The sequence below is a fragment of the Pseudorasbora parva genome, chromosome 2 (assembly GCF_024679245.1).
Source record: "Pseudorasbora parva isolate DD20220531a chromosome 2, ASM2467924v1, whole genome shotgun sequence".
In the NCBI taxonomy this organism is placed as follows: Eukaryota; Metazoa; Chordata; class Actinopteri; order Cypriniformes; family Gobionidae; genus Pseudorasbora; species Pseudorasbora parva.
In genome coordinates, this window is record NC_090173.1 from 59,518,211 (window position 1) to 59,542,677 (window position 24,467).

Below are 24,467 nucleotides of genomic sequence, written 5' to 3' on the forward strand. Positions count from 1 at the left end.
ATGCTCAATTTAGGCTTGGGCACTTTTGGAGGAAACGTCTCGGTTATGTACGTAACCCTAGTTCCCTGAGGGGAACGAGACGCTGCGTCGAAATGCCGTGATAACGCCTCTGCGTGATTGCGTCGTGAAGTGTGTGTAGAACCAGTCCATTCGGGAGATCGATCGTCATCGACGTGGGGACGTCATCGACCGGAAACTATAAAGCGTCCGCGAACACAAACAGGAACTAGCTTCTGAACCAGCCTGAAGTAAGTGATCACGGGCATGCCGGGACTATGGCCGGGCGACGCAGCGTCTCGTTCCCCTCAGGGAACTAGGGTTACATACGTAACCGAGACGTTCCCTATCTGGGAACTCGAGCTGCGTCGAAACGCTGTGAGAATGCTTATACCCACATCGCATTAGGACCAAGTGCCTCATATGTGTGAAACCGTAGTGCACATGGCTACGATAGCACCTGCGCCCCAACTGTAGATGCAACATCCAGTTCGTAAAACCTTACGAAAGTAAGCGGCGAAGACCAGCCTGCCGCATTACATATATCTTGGAGGGAAGCCCCTGACAGAAGTGCTTTAGAAGCACCCATACCCCCGGTAGAATGCGCTCGGACAGCCAGAGGAGACAGCTGTCCGACCGCCTCATAAGCAAGTGAAATGGCCTCGACCAACCACTTGCTCATTCTCTGCTTAGACACGGGGGCCCCCTTTTTCGGGGCTCCAAAACAGACAAAAAGCTGATCAGATTTTCTCCACAGGGCAGCTCTGTGGACGTATGCGTCAAGTGCCCTAACTGGGCACAGCAGATTTAATTTTTCCTGGTCTGACGTCACAAACGGAGGAGGACAGAAGGCTTGAAGAGTGATGGGACCCCTAGGGCTCGTAGCAACCTTGGGGATATAATCTGGTCTGGAGCATAGACCGTAAAAAAATATGGACGACTCGACATCATCCGTTTCCGCTTGGCAGATTTGAAGCTTTTAGGCGGCCTGCACGGCGCGGACATCTTGGGACCGAGTCTGCGCAGTAGAGCGCAGGAAGTAGAAAAGGAAGTACAGCTGCGATATCAAAAGCCCGCCCACACTCTCGCAGATGCAGAACAATTAATTATGTTGGTGTGAAATAAACAGTTATGGAAATGTAGAAATTAAAGCTAAAGCTCCAATCTGCTCCCAAAAATTTTGAAAAAACTCTGTTAGTGCCTCAGTGACAACTTCACTCAGAGAAGCCATCAGTCTCAGCTGTCAATCATGACGTCACCCCCCCCATTTTTATAGCATCAAATAACTAACTAAAACTAAACTTATTTTAAAAACTAACACTTGAAATGAAATCATCGTGATAATAACTGCCTTCAGTGACATAAACTAACTTTGGGGAAAAAATATTTGAAGTGTAAATTTATTATTTAGTTTGCCTCGCGTCCATTAGAAAACACAGAGGGGCGTCTATACTGGGACCGGTCACCGGGGGCCGATCGAGGCGCGAAAGCTTCAGTAAATGAGAGGGAGACTGCAGGCTTGGTCTGGAGTGAAGGAAAGCCTTTACCATGCCAGGCGCAAACTCTAGACATGAGGGCCCTACCGCCAGGGACTGAATATCCCCAATTCTTTTAAGGGACGAGATGGCCAGTAGAAAGATCGTTTTCAGGGTGAGGAACTCGCTCAGACAAGCCCCGTAAAACAATGGCCAAATCCCAGGTCGGGACCCTCGAATGAACCACCGGCCTCAACCTTAAAGTGCCTCGGAGGAAACGTGAAACTAGAGGGTGTCTTCCCAAAGACACTCCACCCATAGAAGTGTGGAAAGCAGCTAAGGCCGCCAAGTACACCTTTATTGTGGAGGGGGTCAACCCTGCCGAGAACCTCGCCTGCAGGAACTCCAGCACTGTACCAACTGGGCAGTTAACTGGGTCCAACTGGCATTCTCTGCAACACTGAGAACAATCTCCATTTCAGAGCGTACAGTTTCCTCGTGGATGGGGCTCTGGAGTGCAGGATGGTCTCTACGACCTCAGTCGAGAGACCCTCCTCTAGGAGCCCGGCTCCCTCAGAGGCCAGGCCCACAGTTTCCATAACTCTGGGCGGGAATGAAGGAATCTCCCGCCCGCTTGAGAGAGGAGATCCCTCCTGGTCGGAATCTCCATGGGAGAGCCTTCCAGGAGAGATATTAGGTCCGAGAACCAGATTCTGGTCGGTCAGTACGGAGCCACTAAAAGTACACGGACTCCGTCCCGGCGCACCCTCTCCAGAACTCCCGGAAGCAGAGCAATCGGGGGAAATGCGTACAGGGGCAGCCTCGGCCACTCCTGAACCATGGCGTCCAGCCCCAGTGGGTGTGACAGAGAAAACCACTGAGGACAGTGGGAATTCTCTGCCGGAGCAAACAGATCTATCTCTGCTCTCCCAAATCTTTGCCACAGGAGCTCCACAGCCTCGGGGTGGAGTCTCCATTCCCCGGACCTCGGCCCCTGCCTCGACAGGATGTCCCCTTCCTGATTTAGGACCCCTGGGATGTAAACTGCCCTGATGGAAAGCAATTTCCCTTGGGCCCACAGGAGGATCTGACACGCCAGTTTGTATAAGGGACGGGACCTCAGACCCCCCTGATGATTTATGTTTATGTAGGCGACCACCGATGTGTTGTCTGTCCTGACTAATACATGACGGCCCCTGAGGTCGGGCAGAAACTGTTTCAATGCAAGAAACACAGCGAGCATCTCTAGCCGATTTGTGTGCCATAGACCCTGGTGTTCCTGCCATAGACCCTGGGATAAATGACCACTCATGGTCGGACCCCACCCCGTGAGGGAAGCATCTGTCGTTAGCGTTACGCGACGAACATGAGCTCCCAACACAGGTCCCTGGGACAGAAACCCGGGATCTTTCCACATGACCAGAGCACGAAGGCATCGCCGCGTGACTTTGATCGTGCGGAGTGGATTTCCCCATGCCTCTCCCCCAAAGGCAAACCTCAGAAACTTCCTGTGATGTGGAAGGATGGAGACATAGAAATATGCGTCTTAGAGGTCTATGGTCACAAACCAATCCTCTGACTTGATCTGAGATACAATCTGTCTGAGTGTGAGCATCTTTAATTTGAGCTTTGCCACAGAGCGATTTAATAGACACAGATCTAATATCAGGCGCAACCCCCCATCCTTCTTTGGCACGATGAAGTAACGGCTGTAAAACCCTCGAGGTTTTCGCGTCTCTCGAGGCTGGCCTCTGGTGTACTTTGAACAGCAAGCACAGTGCCCTGAAGCGGCGAACCGGCAGGGAACGACTGACTTAAATGCTCGGGAGCCCCCCGAAGGGGGAGCGGACCACCCTCGGGTGGCCCGCGGGGACCGTCTGCGCCCCGGCATTGCGGCGGGGTTCGCAGCGCGGCTCCCAGAGGGCGCCGCAGGAAGACGGGTACCGTGTGCTGAGGTAAGCGCCGTCTTCCTGCGGAGGGGACTACCCTCAGTGTCCTGACGCTTCTGGCGTCAGGAGCGCTTTGACGAGGCCTTCTTGGCGATCAGGACTGTCCTCAGATCAGCCCTGCCCCCCGAAGACATCATCTGAGAGCGCCGCCCCTCCTCCCGATCTCTTTGCGGGGAGTGCGGGTAGCAATGCTCTGTCTCTGTTGCGCCCTGTACGAGGAGCTCGTACTTGGCTTGGGCTGCTGTTTCTCAGCCGCAGCCCCAAGGACTTGGATGCGGAGAGGGAGGAATTGCTTCAGCGCCGCTGTCTGCTTTTTGGATTCCTGGAACCTCTTGGTGACAGATTGAACTGCGTCACCGAAGAGGCCCGCGGGAGACAGCGGCGCATCGAGCAGAAAGCTCTTCTCCCTCTCCTTGATCTCGGTGGGGTTCAGCCACAAATGCCTCTCCGAGGCCTCTTTCTATGAGCCTCAGCTCTCTCTGTGGGCCAGTCGATATTTAATCTGGCCACCGCTCTTGTGAGCACCTCAATGAGCTCCTCGCTCGCAGGGGACTGAAGTGGCGAGTCTTCAGTCGCGATGCTCTCAACGTCCACCTCCTCAGAGCTGGATAGTCAGAGCACCGGCGCCCCGCCCGGGGGGGAAGAAACCGCAGGGCGGGCTTCCAAACCCCGAGACGAGGCGCTGGACGGTGAAGGTGAGGACTGAGATAAGGCTGGGCCCGTCTCAAACCCCTCTGAAGGTCCATTTGTGAACCCCACGACTTAAGCCTCCGCTCTGCCTCGGCAGCAGCGGGACCCGAGCCGCGGGGAACACGAGCCGAGGCACCCTCCTCGAAGAGTGCCCGGCGGGAGCGCAGCGTTCTTAGGGGAACGTATCCCCACCCGTGATGTAGCGTGGGCAGGGATGAACACACCTCTTAAACTGTTCACTCGCCATGTTCTCTTATTTTCTCTTTTTTTTGTAAATATATATGAAATATTTAACAAAAGGGTGGAAAATTCTCTCAATATCGACAGACAAAAACACCAAATAGACAGACAGGTTCACACAGATCGCTTACTGAAGGCACAGAAGCTAGTTCCTGTTTGTGTTTGCGGACGCTTTATAGTTTCCGGTCGATGACGTCACCACGTCGATGACGATCGATCTCCCGAATGGACTGGTTCTACACGCCTCTTAATCGGCTGAGGCACTTGGCAGATCACGATTTTAATAATAATAATAATAATGCGCTCAATTTATATAGTGCTTTTCAAGGCACTCAAAGCGCTTTACATGGAAGGGGGGAATCTCCTCAACCACCACCAATGTGCAGCATCCACCTGGATGATGCGACGGCAGCCATATTGCGCCAGAACGCCCACCACACACCAGCTGATTGGTGGAGAGGAGACCGAGTGATGAAGCCAATCAGGATATGGGGATTATTAGGAGGCCATGATGGACAGTGGCCAATGGGCAAATTTGGCCAGGATGCCGGGGTTACACCCCTACTCTTTTACCGAAAGACATCCTGGGATTTTTAATGACCACAGAGAGTCAGGACCTCAGTTTAACATCTCATCTGAAAGACGGTGCTCTTTGTCAGTATAGTATCCCCATCATCACTATACTGGGGTGTTAGGACCCACACAGACCACAGGGTGAGCACCCCCTGCTGGCCTCACTAACACCTCTACCAGCAGCTACCTGGTTTTCCCAGTTGGTCTCCCATCCAGGTACTGACCAGGCTCAGCCCTGCTTAGCTTCAGTGGGAAACCAGTCTTGGGCTACAGGGTGATATGGCTGCTGGTCAGCATTTTAGCATGATTATCAATTTAACACACTCAATGTTGTCTTTAAGCAACAATTGATCATTAATTAGTTTGTTTCAGTGCTTTCAGTCATTGTGGGTGAATATTATGATGCTGTTGAGAATGCCTAATGTTATATAAAGAACAGAGTTTTCAATCACATACATTTTAAAATAGGTACTTCATGTGCTTGTATACAGTTTGTGTAAAGTGAACATTAGTATCTAACTACTGAAAGATTAATATAAGAGAGTTTGTGGAATACAAATTATATTTCTTGACATTCTGTATGTCAGCATAATGTGAAGCCTATGTGAGTTGACTGAACAGTTTTTACTTTTGATAAAGAAGTCATGCCAGCTATATCAACATACTGTTAACGTTTTATTGTTGATTTAGCAGATATTGCACAGTGACAGAAATTAAAAAATATATATGTGCCACTAGAAAACACAGCCTCTTCTGTGTGCAACATACACGTAAAAAATGCACACATATTCAAAAAAATTCTTAATCGCAGAAAAAATGTGATTGTGAAAAATCAATCTACTCATCAAGTAGCATATGAGAGAAAGGGACACAGGAATATTTTCTGATAAAAATTTAAGCTGGTCATACACTGTGCGATTTTCGTCCGATTTCGAGCCGAATTCTGACTCGTGCGACTCTTTTTTGGATCAGGGCGAATTTCAGGTTTACCGTGCGTCATTTGTCGTGAGGTGTTCGTGCAGTGTACAGGGGGAAACGAGAGGCGACAAACCTCTCACGATCGGGAATCGGATGGTCGGATGAACTTCTGGCGTGTCAGAAATTCTGCTCGCCCCTAGTGAGGTTATCGCACAGTTGAAGCAAAGCCACGAACTGATTGCCCTATTTCCCCTCACTGCGCCTGCGCCAAAGCAGAAGTTCAACCATTTAATTTTTAATTTAGGGCAAGCCTACTTTTACTTTCACACTTTATTTCTTTATTTATTTACTTGTATTTAATATTAATTAATATTTAGCCTACTTAATCTTATTATGACGGGAAGTGGGAACCGTTGTCCTTCCTGACACGTCATGTCCTTTTTCTATTTCTTTTATTTTCCCGTTTTAATTCATGAACGCGAGTCAGCGGATATCACGCAATGCGCAAACGCAGTCTCAAGCCCAGTCAATTATTCACTACAGAAAGTGAAAGTAAAATCTGACAAGCTTTCAGAGCATATTCTCAGACAACGAGAGATGAATCTAATTCAACATGCTGATAACGTAGCCTATTGCCTTAATTTATTTTCTAAATATTTCTATTTTGGTCCATATTGTGAGAAAAAAATAGAAGAGAAGTCCATTTCGTGTTAAATAAATTTTTAGATAAATCTGCTCTTACTTTTCATTGAGACTGATAATATTGCAGTGTTCTGACATTATAATCATATAATTATAGACCTATAATTCCTTGTTTAATCAGGCTAAATATTTATAAATACAGTCCCTGACAAAAGTCTTGTCGCTTATCTATTTTCTAGAAATACCTGATATTAACCTGACTTTTAATTAATTAATTGGTGTTATAAATAGCTCATATGAAAAGCTAAAACCCTCCCAAATGATGTTTAATGCACTGAAATAAATAATTTTCACAGAAAAAATATTTATCATTTAATCAAGACAGAAAGGTCAAATTTTGGCAAGACAAAAGTTTTGTCGCCTATACAGAAATTGAACAAATTTACTGCAAATACAAAAATATGTCAGCAAATTAAGTTGTGGTGCTGTGAGATCCAAATTTAATATCTTGTATGACTTCCATGAGCTTGAAGGACTGCATCCATGCGGTTTGGCAAGGATTCATACAATTTATTGATGAAGTCATCAGGAATAGCTAAGAAAGCAGTCTTGCATGCCTCCCAGAGTTCATCAATATTCTTTGGTTTTGTCTTCCATGCGTCCTCTTTCATCCTACCCCACATATGCTCAATGATGTTCATGTCTGGTGACTGGGCTGGCCAATCCTGGAGCATCTTGATCTTCTTGGCCTTGAGAAACTTTGATGTGGAGATGGAAGTATGCGATGGAGCACCGTCCTGCTGCAGAATTTGGCCTCTTTTATGGTTGGGAATATAAGAGGTAGCTAATTTTTCTTGGTATTTTAGACTATTGATGTTGCCTTCCACCCTGCAGATCTCTCGCACACCCCCATACTGGATGTAACCCCAGACCATGATTTTTCCGCCACCAAACTTCACTGTTTTCTGGGTGAATCTCGGATCCATTCTGGCTCCAGTAGGTCTCCTGCAATATTTGCAGCGACTGTGGTGTAATTCAACAGAAGATTCATCTGAAAAATCCACCTTCTGCCCATTTTCCAGCGTCCATCCTTTTAGCAGGCTGTGGGCCTTGGCAAATGCCACACGGTTTTTCAATTGTCTTTTGTTTAGTGCTGGCTTCTGGGCACTGATTCGACCATGGAGGCCATTTCGAGACAAAACAGTTCTGGTTGACACAGGGACTTCAGGTGACCAGGTCTCGTGGAGCTCTGCTGCAGTGGAAAATGGGCTGGCCTTGGATTTTCGAGCCAACAAACGGTCCTCTCGAGCAGTTGTCTTGCGGGGTCTGCCTGACCTGGGCTTGTCAAAAACGTCTCCAGTCTCTTCAAATCTTTTTTTTATCCTCTGTACTTGACGCTGAGACAGATTGAAGGTGTCTGCCACATCAGCAGTGGATCTGGTCTTTAGCCTCTTGATAATCAAAACTTTAGTCTCTGGGTGAATCTTAGGCATGTTTGCAGAGGTCTAGTTGCAGTTGATGTGAAGGTCTAGTGTACTGGGGTTCTATTTATACACACTTGAGACCTAATTGATCCATTATTAGTCACAGGTGAAGCTCATATGACAAGGTGACAACACTTATGTCTTTGCAAAAATTGACTCAATGGGCTTTACCAAGCTGTGAATATTAGAATACTTTTTGAAAGTTTAGTTTTTCACTGAAACATTATCACAAAAGCTGGTGGGATTAAAATGAGCCATTTCTTGTAAAAAAAATCTTGATTAGAAATATATTTCAGCGGCACTTTAGGTCAATTTGTACACAAGCGACAAGACTTTTGTCAGGGACTGTAGTGAGGAGTAATCTATCTATTATTTTATTATGCGTCGATTATGCATTATGAAATTGTTGGAGGGGGGCAAATTAATGTAATATCAATTTAATAATAAAAGTAGGCCTAGGCTACTTCTAATACAGCTTGGTCTATCGTCGCCATGGGGGTTTTATTGCGCATTTTTCACCCGTACAGTGTGAGCAGTCAAGATGCGCTCGACTTTCGGACCGCACAGTGAGAGCGCATCAATCATGAGCTTTGGCTTTACATCGCATGCGATCTACTCGTACAGTGTGAGTAGGTAACCTTGCTGAAAACCCATAGAAATCGCACAGTGTATGCCCAGCTTTAAGGGTGTGGGTAAAGCCAGTCTCAGCCATTGGGCTAAAACATTCAGTTTTGGTAGTGACATGAAAATGCGGGACACTTTTTTTGTTTGTTTTTTTACATAAAATTTCATGATTTAAAAAAATATATATAAAAGCAATATATTTTTGACTACATTTTTTTTTTTAATAAAAAAAGATTTAATAAAAAAAATGCCTGTTGAGTACTGAGTCACATCATGTTCGACGGGCCTGAGGTCTGTCAATGTCATTTTCACAAGTTAGTTAGATTTTGGGACAGCTTTGACACAGAGAGGGAAATTCCAGAGGGTGAGTATGATGAAGAAGAGGAGGAGGAAGAAAACATACAGGGACAGAAAGTGGATCCATGTCGATCAAGTACTATCAGCTTTGTGATGAAGAAGGTTATCACTATTTGGAAAGCAGTGCAATTATAATTTCATGGTAGGCCTACTGTGTGTCCTTAAAATCGTGTTTTCTGCTGTAAAATCTTTATTATGTCAATATGGCTCTAATGTTTATTTTTATTAAAGTAAATACTACAATTTGAAAATACATGCAGATTTACACTACCAGTCAAAAGTTTGGAAACTGTACTATTTTGATTTTTGTTTTTAAAGAAGTCTCTTCTGCTCACCAAGGCTGCATTTGTGTTATAAAAATAAAATTTAAAAAATTTGTGTACTGTGCTAATTAACTGAGACTTCTTACAGCTCTTACAGGTTGTTGGCCTTGTTTGTTTCGTTGCTTCTATTGCTCTCCCCTTTTTTGTAAGTCGCTTTGGATAAAAGCGTCTGCTAAATGATTAAATGTAAATGTAATGTTTTTCATTATAGTTATCGTCATAGTACAACTGCAGTCTCATCTAGAGCAAAATAATCTTTTTGAACCACTTCAATCGGGTTTCCGTCCCTATCATAGTACTGAAAAAGCTCTTTTAAAAGTGCTAAACGACCTCCTCCTGATTTCTGATTCTGGTGCACACAGTGTACTTGTTCTGCTTGATCTCAGTGCGGCCTTTGACACTGTGTGCCACTCCACGCTCCTTTCCCGACTATCTGCGATAGGCATCACTGGTGCTGCTCTTCAGTGGTTGACCTCGTATCTTTCAGATAGACAGCTGTTTGTAAGAATAGGTAAAGATCGATCAAGTACCGTTACTATCTCTTATGGTGTACCTCAAGATTCTGTACTTGGTCCGCTCTTATTTCTCATTCATGTACTGCCACTAGGTCAGATAATCAGACGACATGGTCTTTACTTTCATAGTTATGCTGATGATATTCAGATTTATTTCACAGTTAAATGCAATTTAGCTCATCCTTCCACTTCTGTTAACTCATACCTTCAGGAACTTAAAACCTGGATGACTGATAACTTCCTACAATTAAATACTGATAAAACGGAAATCTTGTTGATTGGCCCTAAATCTCAAAATTTGCAACATGACATTTTCATTAATATTGATGGTGTATGGATTAACCCTTCAAAAACTGTGCGTAATCTGGGGGTATTGCTTGACTCTTCATTATCTTTTGACTCACATATTGGTCAGACAGACATGCTTTTTCCACTTGCGAAATATTGTACGTATCCGCCGATCCCTCAACATTAATGATGCTGAAACCGTTATTCACGCATTCATAACCTCACGACTTGACTACTGCAATGCTCTATACAGCGGCTTACCAGCAAAGGCTGTACATCGCCTCCAAATGGTACAAAACTCTGCTGCCCGAGCACTAACGTTTAATAAAAAATCTGTCCACATAACTCCCATCCTCAACCAACTTCACTGGCTTCCTGTGGCCAGCCTCATCCAGTTTAAACTGTTAGTTTTAGTCTACAAACCCATTTATGGCCCTGCACCACTTTACCTTGCTGAGTTAGTTCACAGATATATTCCTGCCCGGACCCTCAGATCCAGCAATGATAATCTGCTTGTTGTACCAAAGTTTAAACGCACTACTATGGGAGGTAGGGCTTTTAGTGTTACTGGCCCTATATTATGGAACAAGCTGCCCTTGACTATCCGTAACGCACCGACTCTACAGTTGTTGAAATCCGAACTTAAAACTCACCTGTTTTCTTTGGATAGTAAATAATTATCTCTCGCACCACATCAGCCTTCAAAGTGATCTTACACCTTTTCATGTTACATGACTAGTTGCTGTTAATTGTTCGGTTTGATTATGTAACTTCTTTGTTGTTGTTGTCTATCTGGAGTTGATTGTTGTACACCTGCTTGTTTATTTTTTATCATGAACAGGCCGATTGTTTTTGTACTACATTGTAAAGCGACCTTGGGTTCCTGAAAGGCTCTATAAAAAATAAACATATTATTATTATTATATTATTAATGTAAAAAGTTGTAATATTATGAAATATTTCTCAAATGTAAAAAAAACTATGTTCTATGTGAATATATAGTTAAGTGTAATTTATTCCTGTGATCAAAGCTGAATTTATCATCATTACTCCAGTCTTCAGTGCCAAAACAGACAGGACAGTATGAATTTTAAGATTTTATTTAAGGTTTATATCAAGCAACAGAGCATTGCGGGCGTTTTCTGTTCCACACTGTGGTTGGGCAGCAGACGCATCCCTCGACCTGAAAAGAATGAGAAATACAAATAATCAGCAAACACACCCACAAACGGTTCAACATGAGAAGGCGGACTTACCAAAACAAAGGACAGTGGGATGGCTGGCCTTTGTGGCCTGTAGATCTCCCCCAGAGTCTCTGAGAGCATTTTGACCTGCTTCTTTAAGTCACAACGCTCCTCGAGGCACCGGGGGCTCTACGCAGTGGGGCCGCACCTCCTGCCAGGCCTCCGGCTCCTGCTCCATCTCCAGTTCTGGCACCGGCTCCTGCTCCTGCTCCCTCTCTGGCTCCTGCCAGGCCTCCAGTTCTGGCACCGGCTCCTGCTCCATTTCCTGCTTAATCTCCTGCTCCAATATAATACAACAATAGTCAGCTGTCTGGTTACAAACATTTTTTAAATGATCTATTTGTTTTGTGTTCAACAGAAGAAAGAAACTTTTACAAGTTTGGAACAACTTGAGGGTAAATGATAATAGAATTTACCTTTTTGGGTGACCTCTCCCTTTAAACAAACTTGTAAACAAAGTAGTTCTCTTACTCTTGACCAAACCCTTGCATGTTGCAAATGGGACAGTTATTTGGTAAAGGTGGTAAAGAATCTGGAGGATGTAGGAACTCAATGGACGGTTGAGGCTTCAATCCAAAATAAAACTTGCGTGCATGAAGGCTCGTCTTGACCGACTGTGTTAAACCTCAGACTTTTAACGAATGACTCGCTGGTAGAAAGTGAGCAGAGACTTATGACCAGTAAGTGGCAAACCCATTTGGTAGGTCTGCACAAAATGAGGAGCAACAAAGCAAGAATGCATTTTCACTAGGGGTGTACCGATTCATCTACTACATCGATGTATCGATTTATATTCCTATGATCCAACTACATCGATCTGTGCTCGGCAAGTTGGCCTTCCAGACGACATATATCGATCTAATATTTTTTTTAAAGGTAATCGATCGATTGGATCGATACTAGGAAATAACGCATTCGATTTAAGCACGTCAGACTTTATATGGATGTTTTTTCTTATGGGTCCTGCACACTGTGCGATTTTTCAAAATCTTTTGCGAATGTCCCTTGTCAGACTGTACGAACATAATCCCTGATGTAAGCCATGTCACACTGTAAGATCTCAGTTGTCATTAATGTCAGACTGCACGATAATTAAGGCGTGCGCAAGAAAACTCACCCGGAGCTTTATATCATCAATGAATGACGCGTTTGGTGACAGTGAGCTGCATTACATGCGGGACTGAAATGCTGGCTACAAATAAATTTCTAGCTCTCGATTTGGTCATAGTTTGTCTTGAAAAACCAAGATATTTGACTCTCGTCGTAGGAGAAGTCACACTGCAGGATTCTGTGCCAAATCTTCTGACACTGCCAGAATTTCGTCTGAGGTAAAATTTGATCGCAGCGCTCATTAATCGGCAGCCCGTGAACATGTTAAACTAACGACCAAAGACGTCAGATTTTAGCCTAGGATCTGAGGAATCTTTTAGGATTTGCAAAATTTGTCTCAGACGGCCAAATCGTGGGCAAAATCGCACAGTGTGCACCCGGCTTTAGCACTTTTAAAACATTACTCAGTCTGCCTATATGTGACGTCAGCCGCACGCGCCAGCAGCAGCGCAAAGAAAACAAAACATAGCACGGACAGGATGGCAGAGGAGAAGCCAACGAGCGAGAAATTATCAGGCCACCATTGGGGTCCAGTGTGTAGAAAACACTTTAGTAAAAACTGAGATGTTCTAAATAAGTTGCTGGCTGTTTGTAGTAGTAGTAGTATGTTGGTTGTACTGTACTTTTATTGAAAATGAGAGCAGATGCTCAGTTTAAATTATTTCTAATTCTGGAAAAAGAAAAAAAATCTATCTGCTGTGCCCAAAATATTGATTTAATGTGATTTCCATGTCTCTCCAGGAAATTCATGCATCAACAAAGCTGCCTTTTTGTTTTCCAGGGTCAGTATCCACCTTTTTCCGGGGGGCGCTACTGTAAAAAAGAGCGTGGGTACAACTTCCGGTGAGGCAGCGGAAGTAGTATGCCAATGGTATTTTGTGTGCTAGTTAGTGACGAGGCTACGTTTTTGTTTAATAATTCGGATCATTGTTTTAATATGTAAAGTCGCAAACCTTTAAGAGAGATGTCGTTGCGGAGCTCAGGGACAACATGTGCTGTTCGCGGGTGTACAAATAACCGGACTAAACTAATTGAGTGGCGTAAACGTGAGTGTTTTGAACATAAGCCAAAATGAAGCAACGAAGTTACTGTGAAGCAACATATGCAGAACATGAATGAATGACACACACTAAACATTTCAATTTAGTACATTTATTAGTTAATTAATAATATTGCAATACAATAAACAAACACAGTGCACTTAATTGTCCTTACTTTACTGACCTTCCACAAAAGTGCTGCTGCATGACTACAAGAGCGTCCTGGCCCTGTAATACATGAACAACCCGCTGTCTGTACTTCACCTGTCACCGATGCTAGCACCCAAGCCTTATGATGGGATACGTGAAGGCTCTGGCTTGGCTCAACGTTCTCTTTTAGATAAACTAGGTTGTTTCCAACATCCTTAAATAACACCCGACCGACTTTGTCACTATGCAGATACTGATACACCTCTGAGCTTTTCAAATTGCTCATTGCCTTACCATCACCTGGTAGAGGTGTTAGTGAGGCCAGCAGGGGGCGCTCACCCTGTGGTCTGTGTGGGTCCTAACACCATCCTTCGGATGAGACGTTAAACCGAGGTCCTGACTCTCTGTGTCATTAAAAATCCCATGGCACTTCTCGTAAAAGAGTAGGGGTGTAACCCCGGTGTCCTGGCCAAATTCCCTCGATTGGCCCTTACCAATCATGGCCTCCTAATAATCCTCATCCACTGAATTGGCTCTATCACCCTCTCTCCTCTCCACCTATCGCTGGTGTGTGGTGAGCGCACTGGCGCCGTTGTACTGTGGCTGCCGTCGCATCATCCAAGTGGATGCTGCACACTGGTGGTGGTTAAGGAGAGACCCCTGACATGAGTGTTAAGCACTTTGGGTGTACAGTAGTACATTTGAAAGCGCTATATAAATGCCTCATTCATTAATTTATTCATCACAGGCTACTGAATCAAGAAAATAGCTAAAAATACTACCGTACGTGATACGAGGCCGCTTTTTTACGTCATCTTCCCAACCAACTACAGCGGAGGGTAAAGGTACTGTTGTTTCACCATTTTTAAGTTTGTTGAGGTTGTGTTCCCACATAGTTAGCACGTTTGGATAGCTTGACTGACTGTCAATTGTTAAATGTCAATGTCGTCTCGCTTGTTTATTTCGAACCGGAAGACTCGCCCACTTTTGACGCAAGGGTTCATGGGGCATAGGAAACTTGTGGATAAGGTGACCACAGAGTTATGGAGGAGTCCTCATTTAACCATTTACTGCTCACAATCCCGACTGAGCAATCTGAGAACTCCACAATGTTGTAAAGGGCCATCTATTTATGCTTTAAAGGATAAAATAAATCACTGAAAATTTATTTTTACATTGCGTTTTGAGTTAAAGCATAATCATACAGTCATGTCCATATTTCAATTAAATAATAGATTCTAATCAGTATTCTGACCAAATTTGACTGGTAATCGCTTGGTTAGGGACACAATTGTGGATTGCCTTTAAAACGGTCAGATGAGACTGACTGTTCAGCCTTCATGTTTGATTTCCCCCCACAATTTGTCTTCATGGCGTCAAAACATTGATAGTTTGTTGGATGGCGAGACTTGGATTCACAAGTGACATTTCTCTTTTCTGCAGCTTGAGAGACAGGCTCTGGAGTTCACACAGGATGTCTTTCATGACGCCCAAATCTTCCACAACCCATGAGTTAGCCATTTGCTTGAGAAGTCCCTTTTATTTTTGCCTCAAGATCATTGCGTGATGTGTCCTCACTGGCTGTTTTGAAATGGAGTGCTAGTGTGGGGAAATCTTTTCATACTGCTTTTACTTGTTTAAAGCTGCTGGCAACCCATCTGATGTTGAATATTTGACCTATCTTCAGTATTTCCATGTCAAGCTCGGCCGATGCTTCTCTAAGCAATCTGGCGTTCCTGGTTGACTGATTGGAGTGAGAATCACTTTGAAATAAAGAACTATAGCTCATTAGTGCCAACCACTTCTTTAAAGGAACTGTATGTAAGAAATGTATTTCAATTAATCATAAAACGTCCCTGATATCTCAATAGACATTAAGAAATCATGTTAATTTAAAATACTTGTATCACTGTCAACAGTTGTCCGGCCAGGATATTGCCATTTAAAAGTTGTTTTTTGCAGCCCTCAACTGATGTTGATGTTTTTGCCTGAAGCTCCACCTATCTATCAATCACAAAGTCAGTAGTGATTCGGCATCTGGGGAAAGTAGGATACACCGCTCTGCAGTCATTTGAAATTATATTGCAGTACCAGTTTTGGCCACAATCTTACATACACTTCCTTTAAGCCATCTCTAACAGCCAGTTCTAATCTATGTGCCAGATAGTGAACAGACTGCACGTTTGGAAACTTTTCTTTGAGTCTAACAACAAGCCCAATGGCTTTTCCTGTGAGCACCACAGCTCCATCTGTGGCAATGCTCATCATGTGCGTCTTCAAAATGTCCTCATCCATCCCAGCTTTATGTAGACCCGCCTTCATTGAGTTATAAATGGATTCAGCAGCGACCCCATCTGTTCCACTAGATCCAGGAAAACATTGTCTACATCCCCCTTACTGCTGACGTCACACCTTACACAGATTATTAGATAGGGTCTGCCATCAATGGTGATTGACATCCGTGAATCCATTTCTTTCACATTGCAGACAGATTTGCGGCGCATTTCCTCGGCAATGTGACTGACTAATTCTGCGCATCCATGGTCAGATTTGTGGATATTACCAACTTCGGCTCTTCGGCTCCATTAAGCTCCTGCATTGTCATGAGTGTCATTTTCTTATATTTTACCTTTATTCCACACCACTGTCCACTGTCCTTTTAACGGCCTCGTTTGCTTCCTGCTTTCTATGAAAGGGTTAGTTCACCCAAAAATGAAAGTTATTTCATTAATTACTCACCCTCATGTCGTTGGACACCCGTAACACCTTCATTCATCTTCAGAACACAAATGAAGATATTTTTGTTGAAAGCTGATGGCTGAGAAAGGCTTCAGAAAGGCCTCCATTGGCATTCAGTATATTTCCACTGACCCACTCACAAGACCTATTAAATGCACTAAAAACTTCGTTACAAAGTCCATCTCACTACAGTGGCTGTAGAATAATTTTACGAAGCGACGAGAATAGTTTTTGTGTACCTCCTCTTCCAGGTCAAGTATTCGAACAGCGGATCTGTGTAATATTCTCGTGCATGCGTTGAGTTCACGTCAATAACTTGGTGGATAAAGTCGTTATTTAGATTTTTGTGCGCACAATAACTATTTTCATCGCATTCGAAAATTATTGTACAGCCACTGTAGTGAGATGGACTTTGTAACGACCTCTTTAGTGCCTTTTATGGGTCTTGTAAGTGAGTCAGTGGAAATGTACTGAATGCCAATGGAGGCCTATCTGAGGCCTTTCTCAGCCATCAGCTTTCAACAAAAATATCTTCATTTGTGTTCCGAAGATGAACGAAGGTCTTACAGGTCTCCAACGACATGAGGGTGAGTAATTAATGAAATAATTTTCATTTTTGGGTGAACTAACCCTTGAAGCCCATCCTGAAGCGCCAAGCACAGGTTGGCGGTAAAGCCACGCCCCTTACCATTACGGGCAGAAGTCACATCTGCGGTGACTAGCAAGGGTTTATGATGTCACCAACCCAGGAAGAAGCTTGTTGTAGTCCAAACCGGCCGTTTTTGTAGGCATTAAACTGCCGTAACTTTAACCCCATTTCTGTCAAAGATTGTAGACGGTGTCACGGTTCATGAATCCGCTGTCTCTCTCTCCTCTTGTGAACTGTCTGTGGGCATGGTCACTAATCAGCAGCGCCAGCTGGTTATCATCAGTGTGTGTCTTTATGTGTTCAGTAACTGGTGTCTCATGTTGTCAGATCGTTGTGGTTCCTGTGTGTGTGTTCCTGCTGTTCCCCGCTGTTCGTGGTCCCTGGAGTGCAGCGGGAATTGAAATAAGAAATTGTGCAGCCCCTCGGCCCATTCCTGGTATCTGTAAAAATGACCACATACACCACACCTTTTACAGTATGTGGCCACATCTACAAGGAAGAAAAATAATACTGTATTAGTCATGGGATCACTGTAGGTTTTAATTTGAATTAACAATTTAACTGTATGTAACTGGCCTGTACTTATGAAATAAACCTGCTATCTTAAAGTAAAACTTTAATTAGACTGGGCCTTGTAAATATTAAGAAACAATAATGTATTCCTAAATAACGCACACCTTTCAGTATGCCAGTAAACGTGACAATCTTTGCTCTTTGAGTAATAAAGATTGGATCCGAAAGAGGGATCTTCCCTGGGCATACAGTGCAAAAGGTCTCAATTGGAATGAGATGCTTTGGCAGAGTCTCCATGTTCTGTGGTGAACAAACATCTTTTGGCAGGACTGCTGGCAATTTCTTGTTGTTCAGCAAGTAAAGGACCATTGCATTCAAATCTTTTTTGTCAGGTGGATAGAGAATAATGTCCTCAGTACTGTGTACATCTTGAGGATCAGATTCTACAAAGGTGTCGAACACATCACTGTCTGTACTTCTAACTTTTAAGAAAAGTTCAGGTCGAGTCTGGTTCAAGTGCCATTTGGCAATGGACTTATGAGGACATGAATTCCTTGGCTTAGAGCATGTCGGAGGGTTCACAGACGCTGGAGGCTGCACGGATGCCGGAGGGTTCACAGACGTCGGAGGCTGCACGGATGCCGGAGGGTGCAGAGACACAGGGAGCTATTGATGCATCAACTAACCCACATTTCTGCACATGGATCAAAAACAAATTTTGCAGAGTAATAATCCTTGCACAATAGCAGCAATGATAATGATGACTTCTGCAACATCCACTGTGGCATCTGTAAATTTTATACCCTATTAACAAATAGAAATAAAGATTTACAAACTACTCATACATACCTTACACTGGCAAAATTAAAACTGTAAACAAATTGACATTGAAATTAAATGTTTAACATTACAAGGGGACAATTTGAAATATTTATTTAAACTGACAGATACCTCCATGTTTAACAGCTGTCTTCTCGTGTGTTTGCATATGTGCTACAACATATGCATACTCTCCCATTTTGCTGCAGAACTGGCATTTGTAGTTGGGGGCTTCAAAAATAGGATTTTTTAAAATATCTTCCCTTGGACTTATGAGGACATGAATTCCTTGGCTTAGAGCATGGGCAGTGCCAAGTGTTTCTTTTTTTGTCGAAACAAACAGTTACTCTACCTAACCGAGAATAATATGAGGTGCATGTTTCCAGGACTGACACACATATTTTTGATGTTCCATTCCCTAATGAGACTTCTTTACTCAGTGGGCAGCTCTCAGACTCCGCTTTTTGTTTTCTAGCAAGACACATTTTCTTTGTATTGTCAGAAATCCACTTTCTTCCTACCATATCTGACAGAACTTCTTCCTTGAGTGTAACGTCTGGTTCGGATGAAATAGGACAGTATGATATTGACTTCACGTGGATGCACTGAAACCCCATGAAGCCACTTCTACTGGAAAATTCAGAAGCCCGTTTACATTGCTCCAGCTCACAGCTCACATGATGGTTGTTACCCCAGGTGCATTTCTGCACATGTATAGGGTTGCAGACGTCGGAGGCTGCACGGATGCCGGAGGGTTCACAGACGCTAGAGGCTGCACGGATGCCGAAGGGTTCACAGACGTCGGAGGCTGCACGGATGCCGGAGGCTGCACGGATGCCGGAGGGTTCACAGGCGCTGGAGGCTGCACGGATGCCGGAGGGTTCACAGACGCTAGAGGCTGCACGGATGCCGGAGGGTTCACAGACGCTAGAGGCTGCACGGATGCCGGAGGGTTCACAGACGTCGGAGGCTGCATGGATGCCGGAGGGTTCACAGACGTCGGAGGCTGCACGGATGTCGGAGGGTTCACAGACGCTGGAGGGTGCACGGATGTCGGAGGGTTCACAGACGTCGGAGGCTGCACGGATGCCGGAGGGTTCACAGACGTCAGAGGCTGCACGGATGCCGGAGGGTTCACAGACGCTAGAGGCTGCACGGATGCCGGAGGGTTCACAGACGTCGGAGGCTGCACGGATGCCGGAGGGTTCACAGACGTCGGAGGCTGCACGGATGCCGGAGGGTTCACAGACGCTGGAGGGTGCACGGATGTCGGAGGGTTCACAGACGCTGGAGGCTGCACGGATGCCGGAGGGTTCACAGACGTCGGAGGCTGCACGGATGCCGGAGGGTGCAGAGACACAGGGAGCTATTGATGCATCAACTAACCCACATTTCTGCACATGGATCAAAAACAAATTTTGCAGAGTAATAATCCTTGCACAATAGCAGCAATGATAATGATGACTTCTGCAACATCCACTGTGGCATCTGTAAATTTTATACCCTATTAACAAATAGAAATAAAGATTTACAAACTACTCATACATACCTTACACTGGCAAAATTAAAACTGTAAACAAATTGACATTGAAATTAAATGTTTAACATTACAAGGGGACAATTTGAAATATTTATTTAAACTGACAGATACCTCCATGTTTAACAGCTGTCTTCTCGTGTGTTTGCATATGTGCCACAACATATGCATACTCTCCCATTTTGCTGCAGAACTGGCATTTGTAGTTGGGGGCTTCAAAAATAGGATTTTTTAAAATATCTTCCCTACAAACTGTTGGATGAAGCTGGAAGAAAATAGATTAAGAATTACATTTTTTACACACATTTCATTTGATGGTGGACAAGACAGTTAGAATTACTTGTATGGTACATTCTTATAAACATGCACTAGTAATCACAACAAAAAGCCCTGCATTATTCTGAATGCAGCGACGTGTGGGAGATATGTGGGGGGAAATAAATAACGTTACATGATACAGATTGGGCTCCCAAGTTACCCTAATGTTTACCCTTAATTTTAATGAATACAGCACGTTAAACATCAGATCAAACAACCACTAATATTATTTTTTAATGTAAAGCTAACGTTTCGACAAATTTAGTGATTCATTGCGCTAGCAAGCTTCTGTTCTGCCCGCCAAGTTAACATTATGATGCCTTCACGTGCTATCAAAAAAGTGATATTTACAACTTCTGAAATCGTGGTCACGAGCTCATAGCATTCAAGTTTCGAAATGGAAGGGTGTTCATGTACATTGTTATACCAAAGAAACTCTATGTATTTACGACAATTCTGAGAGCACGAGAAGGCAACATGATCCCGCCAGAACGTAAAATATTGCTTAACAACGCTAAGCGAGGACGGTTGAGTTAATAGATTATGAACTTCAGAAACAATACCAAAATTTGTTCATACTGTATGAAAATGACTTATACATTTCAATTTAAACGGTTATCTCTGGAAAATATTCTTACCGTTGTCTCTAAACGAGTTGCCATGTTGCCAACAAAATCTCGTTCTGACTTCTGACATCTCGTGTGGTTCGGTGTGATTTGGACAACTTCAAGTTACGCCCCTTCAAGTTACGCCCCTGTCTTGCAGGCCACAGACAGACCCATCTCGACCGCCGTCCTCATGCGCCTCACTCCATAACCTGCCGATAAACAACAGCGCACAGTTAGGTGCCATGTGGCTCTTTAATAAATATACTAAATTTATCTAATCTTGTTGCTCAAAAACAGTCTTCCATTTCAATAAATATTTATATTTCTTTAAATGTGAATTTTTAAAACGTTAAAAACTTATGCATCATATATGGACTTAGTATCCCACTATTTTTTAAAGAATAATGATACTTATATAAGCACACACAAGTCAATATTAATGAATGCGAGCACATTTAATTTGACCCATGAAACTTAAAATAGTGCTAAAATGGTGCTAAGACAAACTATTTTTTCCTTATTATGTACAGTAAGCTATATACTACATATGAATTGATACTAAATTAAGTTCGAAATAGACATTTCACATTTCAGTGCTCATACACACATGCACACATAATTAAATATAAAATGTATATCATATAAATAATGTATTCCCCTAAACAATACAGTTTTAACCTTTAGACAAAGTCTAACAGTATTAACTAGTTTCCTATGTTCAGCACATCATTAAACAACATGAGTTTCTGTCATCTCTTTTATTATTTGTAAGTGTGTGCTCTTATGTGAATGTATACTCAGCAGTGTGTGAACGGGACTTTTATTTTGGTGTGGTGATGTGACGTCATAAGGCTGCGCCGCGCTCTTCCGTCTGCTGTGATATTCGCCTCAGCAAAGGTTTGTGTTTGTTTGTATCAAAGTTTTAATATTTCATATTAAACATCATAATGTTCACCTTGCTGACGTGATCCCGTCTACGTGTGACTGCACTGGCTGATAAAAGGGGGATAATGTGTTTTACGATGTTGAATTGTACTTTTAATAATGAATAAAGTGTTGTGTGTAAACTGCCTACTCTCCTGTTCCCCTCGGCTGTTCCACTGACACGTTTCCCCCTTTTATCCAGTAAAATCTGTCTGCAGAGCCGCAGTTTCACTACAGTACTTTTGCTGTCGTTTTTAAATCTTGGCGACTGTTCTGTCCTTAAACTAATCTAATAATCTAACAGTTATTGTTGCTCCTGCCGTTTTTTGCATCTGTTTTAGGGTAGGGGTGGGTATGGGGGTTAAAAAAGCCTCAAACCACAAGAATATGATGCTAGTAGCACACAATAGGTTGCATTTTCACTGTTGAATTGTCCTTCCTATTGTTTTAATGGAAGGTGGGTCATTCCTGTTATACAGTGACTTTTCTGTCTATGATTTACTTACTCATATTTTCTATAAAGTGAGTCACATATTTATAAGAAATGGTTTAACCTCTTAACCCTCGCCCTGCCCTGAGAAATAAATAAAAAAATGACAAACCCTATGGTCTATATCCATAAATGTGGTCTTATTTTAAACTAGACACTTTAAATTATGTTACCCAAAAGTCATAATAACTCAAAGTAGTATAGGGACAGATTAAAACAAGGGGAAATATGCATGTAAGTGACTCACGTTTTTATTTTTTTATTAATCCCTTATGGAAAAAAATATTAGATTTTAATTTTAATGCCCTGAAATAACCTAAATATAAAACTGAATGTCTGATCATGCTTTGATTAACATTTGAGGACGATTCTCTCAAAAATGTAGCTTCTGTAAGCTTTTATGTCAAAAAAGACTGGGCGTCCTTTCAATAAAGTCCAATTATATTAGAACATTTGTGTAATAGTAAAGAGTATTTTTTATTCAAATAAATCTGCAATAAACTGCTAATTATAATGCATTTGCAGTCCCTGATAACTAAAACAACTATTTACAGAATTTACAAGTGTAAAAAAACTCATTTAGTTGATAAAAACAGTCTCTAATTTAGTCTGCGCGTTGTGTGTAAGTGTGTGCGCTCACACTGGCAGGCGCTGGATACGATGAATGAAAACTGTGAAGACGACGCTAAGTAACAGCTAAGTAAGCATGAGGTATTCACTAATGCTTCTTACGACATCTCTTACATAAACTACGCAAAATATTGTCTTTTGATTCGTTACTACATCCATCAATCAAATCTATGCTGCAGGGATGGAAATTAACTTTTTTGTCCACCGGCCACTGTGGCTGGTGGATTTCAAAATCTACCAGCCACTCAATGTTTTTACCAGCCACTTTCTTGTTTTTAACCGACAATGTGTAACTGCACGTGAAAATTAATACTACAAGCTCTACAATACTTAAACTGTTTATTTAATCTCAAATCTCAATGAAATACTGACATTTTTCACTCTTATACACAAACAATGAACTGATATACATTTCATTAAATGAGTAGGGCTCTGTGTTCTCTCTTTTTTTTTTTTTTTTTTTTTTTTTTTACCTGGATGTGGCATTTGGATGATTCTTTTATGGCTTCCAGTTTAGGTTTTTAGTACCGACAATGAAACGACTAGTTTTGGCATCTCCTGAAGTGTGTTGACGACACACCGAGCAGATTATTGTCAGTAGGGATGCACCGAAATAAAAATTATTGGCTGAAACGAAGCACTAAAAGAAATTATGCCAATTATTCATTGCATTTATGGCTAATGCTATGACTGTGTAACTTCACTAAAAATCAAGGCATTGCAATTACATTAATTAATATTAAAGTTTCAAATAATAAATCAATTACAAATTATGCAAATATTTATTTCGCACATTGCAACAACCCACAGTATAAAATAAAATTCAAACTAAAATGTTTAACTCGACCTCACACGTGTACATTAAATAATAATGTACAGGTCTACTGGCCTGCAGAAAGGTACAGAAATGGAATAAAGTTATCAAATGTAAAATATCTGCATATTTAACTGTTTAAATGAAAGATTAATCCTTATTAAACTTACAAAAGCTATTCAATCAAGAGCATTGAGTGATGTCCTTTTGTTTGACATTAAACATAGCAGTAAAAGCTACTTCCCCTTTAAGACCTAATAGAAGGATATGCGTCATCTTTCACGACTGTATACAGTTCACTTAAGGCATATTCAGACTATGTCTGCTAGAATACTCATCAAGATGAACATGTTGGCATACTTTTTGTGTGAGTTTGTCTGTTTAAGCACAAGACTTGAAAGAGAACTCAATATTTGCGCGCTGTGAGACCATAGTGAGACGGGTGCGCGCTTCCGGATGACAGTGACGGATCTTCTCTCAGCGCGCGCGAGTTATTATGGTTATTATTCGCGTCTTCTGGCACTACATCCGGGTAATGACGGCGAAAACGACTGGTCATATTCGGATATACGGCCGCACTCGCATGCACTGAACACAGTTTATAAAGAGGGGAAACAGTATGCTATTTTTATTTACCCGCCACGGTGGCCGGTAGGTGAAGCGAGTTTACCCGCCACAACGCAAAATCACCCGCATTTGGCTGGTGGCGGGTGCTAATTTCCATCCCTGCTATGCTGGCTATGCATTGGCTAGGCATTGACTGGCTTATCCAACTAGGGACCGGCGAGTTTGACTGACAGATGCATC

The 24,467-nt window shown here is 42.9% G+C and overlaps 2 protein-coding genes and 1 pseudogene across 5 annotated transcripts in view; 2 read left to right on the plus strand and 1 right to left on the minus strand.

Moving 5' to 3' along the window:
- LOC137047422 (zinc finger protein 850-like) overlaps positions 1-24,467 on the plus strand; it is a 117,434-nt gene that overhangs the window by 22,842 nt on the left and 70,125 nt on the right. For 3 of the 4 annotated variants that reach the window (XM_067425071.1, XM_067425089.1, XM_067425056.1), the window contains exon 1: positions 21,631-21,699. The exons of the other annotated variant lie outside the window; for it this stretch is intronic. The gene's annotated coding sequence lies outside the window, so the exon portion shown is untranslated. Of the gene's footprint in view, positions 1-21,630; positions 21,700-24,467 lie in introns of those variants that run through there. 4 annotated transcript variants of the gene reach the window in all.
- LOC137056828 (5S ribosomal RNA) lies at positions 5,099-5,215 on the minus strand (annotated as a pseudogene).
- LOC137049464 (melanoma-associated antigen E1-like) lies at positions 18,087-19,785 on the plus strand. Its single transcript, XM_067427987.1, has 2 exons — positions 18,087-18,168; positions 19,058-19,785. The coding sequence occupies exons 1-2, from the start codon at positions 18,087-18,089 to the stop codon at positions 19,783-19,785; spliced, it is 810 nt and encodes a 269-aa protein (XP_067284088.1).

Excerpts from the sequence above, each read along its gene's own strand:
- LOC137049464 (XM_067427987.1), top strand. The coding sequence starts at position 18,087 with ATGTCGGAGGGTTCACAGACGCTGGAGGCTGCACGGATGCCGGAGGGT. Across the intron at positions 18,169-19,057 it reads GGCTGCACGGATGCCGGAGG|GGTTGCAGACGTCGGAGGCT; the intron begins GTGCAGAGACAC and ends GCACATGTATAG.